Below are 5,899 nucleotides of genomic sequence, written 5' to 3'. Positions count from 1 at the left end.
TGATAATGTGAGAAATAAAACTCTTGCCTGGGATGATTACCTTGTTCGCGAAATTGAGATGCCCCAGAAGCTGTAATAAGCTGTAATAGTTCTCTTTTGGTGCACAACTGTCGGCTTTGGAATGATTGTAGCATCTCGGTATCGCGTTTTAATTTGTCTTCGTGTTGTCTGGCTTCCATATAATGGGAGTCTAAGATGATACCCAAGTACTCCATAACAGTCTCGGGTCCACATGTTTTATGGAGGGCCATAGGGATGTTAAGACGGTTAAATATCAAATATAACAACGTCATGTTTTTTCTGGCCACATTTTCCTGGCTCTTCAAATGTTATAAAATCGTCCAAGAGATGCAAGATGTGAGCTATACCGTAATTGTGTTGCGCGATCCAGCATATGGCTTGCGACAAATTGTTAAAGATTTTTGGGCTAGACCTACACCCGAAAGCCAACCTCGTATAGTAATAGTAATTACCTTTCCAACAGATGCCGAACAGATGTCACTGTGATGGATGAATAGGCAGTAATTTGAAAGCGTCCGAAATATCTGTTTTACACATTGAAGTATTCTTTCCTAATGTTTGTATCAATTTGATAGCATCGTCTATGCGCACATAAGACAGGGAACAATCCTCATTACATATTAGGTCGTTGACACTCGGGTGTTCGTCATTGTCGTGTGGTGAAGATAGGTCCACTATCAAACGGGGTTTACCAGAGTTCTTCCCATATGACACCCCTATTGGACTGACTCTATAAGTTGAGAATGGTAATTTATTAAAGGGTCCTTGTAAAAATCCTTTTTTAGTCTCACTTAGAATAAGATTGTCGACAGTGTTTTCGTCGTTTAAAGCCGACATTAGGTTTCTACATTCTTTAATGGGAAGAGATCCTACCACCATAGTATCATATCCATGTGTTAGTCCATCGCATAAATAGTTCACAAACTCGCGGTCCGGATGACCGGTCAGTTCATAGCTCAGTCGTTCAATATTGACCGGAGTTGTTGCCACTTGTCATTGACGGGAGTTAATGTTACTGTCGTCACTTTGGGGTTGTTTGTGTGTTTTCCGGCATGCCTTAGCTCCGTGGTTGGTTGATTTACAGTTCGAACACATGTGGACGAAATTGCACAGACTGCCGTACTGACACCCCCCCATCATTATAATTGTTGCAAACTTCGGATCCATTAATCTTGATTCTTTTCCGGCCAAGTTTGTCCAATTTCTCTCCATTCCTGGCTTGTTGTTGGGGGTTCTTAAGGTTATTTGCGTTACCACTATACACGGACTTCTTAGATTGTTGCTGGGGACAGAACGGCGTTTGATGTGTGGTGGAGTTACACAGTTGGCACGTGTTAGCCCTAGCATTGCCTATCACCATGGCCAGAATGCCATTGTCTCTGATGGCCCAGTTTACCCTTTGTCGTCTGTCCCTCAGAGCAGTAGCTGTCTTTAACGCAAATTGACAATGGTAATCATAAAACCTCTGGCCGTATACGTTGGCAATCTCAATGATGTTTGCTTCGTGACTGTCCATCTCTGACCGACGCGTCGGGAATTTTTCGCAAATGACCCTTTTAATTTTCCCAAAAGCAGTCACAAATTCCGATATGGTCAAATGTTTATTCAACCTGGGGTCCTCAACTTGATCATTAATGTGGACATTAATGCCAGGCTGTTTATCTTCTGTCTCGTATTTAGGAATTAACAGGGAGGCCAGATTGATGTATCTCCCCTCGAGGATTTTCTTTTTGCTATTGTCAGACACAATGTCCAAGTGAGGGATGCTCTCGGACGAGATGCCATCAGATAAAGAATCAAAGTAGTTACCTGATTGTCCTGTAGAGCTCGTGGTAACCGCAGCGTGTGTGTTGGTCACCGCGTATGATTTCTCCAACGTGTATACGTCTGTGGGTTGACGTTCCTTATTGCTGTTGGAGACGAGAGTGATTACAGTCTGCTGCAGGTCCATCATTGTTTTTTGCATACCCTGCATTGACGAAAGGAGTCCCTCCACAACATTCACACTGGGCGCGGCCATGTTTGTTGACGTACGCGTACGCATACCCACTTCCGGTGTGATGATGGGTGATGCGGTTGACAGAGCCTCGGCACATCGAAGTAGTCCCGTACAATTTTCGGATGTACTAGCACTCGTGGTGTTGACGTCCGACACGGGCATAGGTGTTAAGCCACTATTGTCATTGTCTGAACTAATCACGTCCTGGTTCGAATTCACTAGTCCCCGAACTGGGCGGCCACGTACAACCCCACTTTCACGCCGCCTTCCCACATTTTCAAGATACATAGTTTTAAGTGCGGCTTTCGTAATTCCCGTTAATGGTGCGAGGATGCCGATCTTGTCCAGCTCAGATCTTAACTGTATGATTGTCCAGTTGTTTGGGTTGGAATTATCCCACGGGACGGTTCTGGTTGTGGTTCTCGACCTACGGCTCGCCATGTTAACAATTATCACTTTTGGCGCGCAGCGAATGTTTTGGTTTTCGATCCGAACTGTCGGATCTCCTTTGGTTCTCGACTATTTTTAACGCCTACATGTTTCCTTGTTATTATGTTTGTAGTTATATATATCCGTAGGATCCAAAGAATTCTTACAAAATATCGGGAGACTAAACTGTGTTGTTCTTATCGCTACTGCTGCTGAATGATCGAGTGACGCTATTAATCTGGTCCTAAGCTCTTAGCCAATCAGATACACTTGCATAATTAAGTGACGCTAACTAGTTCCCCTTACCCAATCAGAAAGCTATATAGTGTACACGTGATCATAAGACTTGTATTTCTAGCCATCTTGAGATACACATTTTGGTAATCTCAAAAATGTAAATATATAGGTATCGTCACGCACTCTACACTAGTACACCTAGCGATTTTCGTCGGACTTATAAGTAAGGGTATGCTGTGTAGTACTCACTTAACATGACTAATCAAGCTTGTGCTTGATTAGGGGGTTATTATTTGTTCCATTCAAACATGGCTTTTATACAAAAGTCTCAACTTAGACCTTCATATCTCACAGAAAATAACACAATCGCCTTAACGCTTTATCATAAAAAAAATAAAAAGAGAAAACAGCAGCAATGACAAGAATTACGTCGATACAAAAAAGACAACAGCAAACAACTGGGAATTAATAAAACAGAAATAGACATCATGTAACCTGTGTGGTTTATGTGTAGCAATACACCACCGTCTGCTTACTGAACAGTGACGCCCTGTCAGGCAAAATGATTAATATAAGCACTTTTTCTCAGAAAACATTCAACTTAATATATTGAAGGTCATGTACATGCTAGCTATATAACCAACATAAGCGATTGTCCTCAGTTTATCTGTACATACATCATGGGAGACGGAAGGATTATGTTGTTGCTCTTTGTATGTAATATATTTGGTACTCAAAATTGATTGCGTGGAAGTTAATTTCGGCAGTTATTGATTGTTTCCATATCTTAACCGAAACTATAATTTGAATAAGAACATTATTGATTTCGATAGCTATCATGGCCATTTCACTGTGTAATTCAAGTTAAATGAAATAGTTCTATTTTATTTCAGATTGTGGCGGTGCTAGTATTTCAGGAGTCCAGTGGGCAGTTTCCACCTCAGATACCTGGTAAATGGCGGAACCCGAACATAGAGCGTTATGTCCAAAGCCTCTGTAGAGTAAGTTCGAGTGTTATTGGGTAAACTCTATTAGTTCGGTGTGTGTATTTGTATAGCTGTGATACCAGTTTTACTTTTAAAATGTGTTCCTAATGTAAAGAATGTGCACAACAACATAGGCTGCTATCAAGATTATACCAATTCGAATCAGTATCATGTGGTTTTTTGGAAGTAAGCAAAAAAAACATCTTTGATACTGTAGTAAATTGTTACTTTACAATTGTTGTATTTACATATATAAATGAAGCATCATTAGAACAAAAAATAGTATATGAGTATAACTGCGATTGTTACTTAGCATACACATTAACATATTCAATTATTATTTTTGAAGTCTGAACATTTCGTGCATAGCACAGAACCATTTCATCATCGTATTTTTTATACACATATATATACATATAGTACAAATTTTCATAACTTTTGGTTTTTGGTTTTAGTTCCATAATTGATTTCCCCAAGCACTGTGATTCTAATTTAATTACATCATCTATTATACACTTTCAACTCGTATATTTAAATTTCTTTCACACTAACAGTAATCACATTCTATTCTCTAACTGAACATTTGTTTTTTTCTATTTTCTTTCACTCTAACTTTTGTGTTAAGTGCTGGTGGTGAGTTTCAACTCTCATTTATCTCGCATCGATCATTATTGGGAATTATTTTATTGGAGATAAATTCGTCTTTAGGATTTTTTTTATTTTCAAATCAGTCATCTTGTTGTCGAAAAGAAGTTAAGTTAAGTCTCAACACCTTTAACATATGTCAGACAAATTATAAAGTTAAACTCATATGAGATATATATCTTTCCATGCACATATACATATGAATTAAACGTGTAAATTGAAATAACAGATTTGTTCACTTTTGACATACATTAGAGTGAATAATAACAGTTGTATGCTTCAATCATCTATGAAATAATATAACTGATTTTCGTTGATATTTTTTCGACAGTTCATGCAGTGTCCTGGTATTGAAGGCGTGTGTGACCTGAGACCTTACCCATGCTTTTCTCCTCCATGTGATGTCGGGCCGACCTGTATCCCTAGTATGTATATACAACCAACAGCATTACAACTATAGCTAGTTACACAACACAAGTAACACTGTATTGTTAACACGAATAATTATTAAAAAACCTTATGGATAAAGCCTCACGAGAGGTTCCGTTTCTGAGATCGAGACCCTTCAAATATGGTGGCTGAATTTGAAAATTAGTAGATATCATTGAAAAATATTGTGCACCTAATCTATATATAACACAGCTGCTACTATTTAGTATTGTCTTTGCATAGCGAAAGGATATTATATTATATTGTTAGGTGAAGATTTTATATGCCACTGTTCGTATGATTTTATTTAAATAGACGCTAAATGTTTCCTACTTATTTTCATTGTTCTATCTAGTTTTCCAAAACATAGATTCTGCCCATTTCATATTTGATATGTTCTGTCTAAAACCATAGTTAGTTTTCAACTATTTCAATAGTATGATGTTTTCGTCTTCCTCAGGTCCAGGAAGTTCTTCGAAACCGGGCAATTGCCCTTCTCCTTTTAACATATGGACACGACAGGTCAGGTGTAACACAGACATAGCTTGTTATAATTCAGAGATATGTTGTCACGGATTCTTCGGAAGCGAATGTAGGGCACCGGAACCATTCATGTTCTAAGAGTCCGATGATCAATGTGTTGGAAATCAAATAAAACCTAAGTACACAGTGAAATGTGAATATTGTTGATGAGTTTTGTAATGTGTGCTATTATTCGATACTTTAGGGCAATAAGACGATAAACGATTAGTATTTTCTAATTTTCAGAAGATTTCTTTATATATATACATACGATCTTACACGAGTTTCCCTATCATATGAGATTTACAAAACGAGTCTAAAAATGTTTCAATTTAGCGAGCCTCTGGCGAGCTAGAATGAAAAATTCACGACGAGTTTCGTAAATTTCGTAAGAAATGAAAACGAGTGTAAGATCCTCTTTATCACATACGCAAGATTTGTGGCATTTATTCGTGTAAAATGATGTTTTTCATGCAACCTTGAACTGTAAAAATCCGTCATTTTGACTCTAGTCCGTAAGTCTGTGACGTCATGAACTTGTCCTAAGCAGGCGTCACAAGTAAAATAATTAAAACTTACAACCAATCACAGGGTTGATAGGTTAAAATACATGGGTAAATACGCAACAAAA

The 5,899-nt window shown here is 38.2% G+C and overlaps 1 protein-coding gene across 1 annotated transcript; it reads left to right on the top strand.

Moving 5' to 3' along the window:
• The first annotated feature begins 3,338 nt into the window (after positions 1–3,338).
• LOC110457728 lies at positions 3,339–5,511 on the top strand. Its single transcript, XM_021509114.1, has 4 exons — positions 3,339–3,399; positions 3,580–3,687; positions 4,649–4,742; positions 5,207–5,511. The coding sequence occupies exons 1-4, from the start codon at positions 3,367–3,369 to the stop codon at positions 5,365–5,367; spliced, it is 396 nt and encodes a 131-aa protein (XP_021364789.1). The 5' UTR covers positions 3,339–3,366; the 3' UTR covers positions 5,368–5,511.
• Positions 5,512–5,899: the final 388 nt, after the last annotated feature.

Source organism: Mizuhopecten yessoensis, unplaced genomic scaffold, assembly GCF_002113885.1.
Source record: "Mizuhopecten yessoensis strain PY_sf001 unplaced genomic scaffold, ASM211388v2 scaffold1171, whole genome shotgun sequence".
NCBI classification, from domain to species: Eukaryota; Metazoa; Mollusca; class Bivalvia; order Pectinida; family Pectinidae; genus Mizuhopecten; species Mizuhopecten yessoensis.
The sequence above is the reverse complement of the archived record's forward strand: the minus strand, read 5'-3'. Positions and strand labels throughout refer to the sequence as shown.

Excerpts from the sequence above, each read along its gene's own strand:
- LOC110457728 (XM_021509114.1), top strand. The coding sequence starts at position 3,367 with ATGGGAGACGGAAGGATTATGTTGTTGCTCTTT. Across the intron at positions 3,400-3,579 it reads GGATTATGTTGTTGCTCTTT|ATTGTGGCGGTGCTAGTATT; the intron begins GTATGTAATATA and ends ATTTTATTTCAG. Across the intron at positions 3,688-4,648 it reads ATGTCCAAAGCCTCTGTAGA|TTCATGCAGTGTCCTGGTAT; the intron begins GTAAGTTCGAGT and ends TTTTTTCGACAG.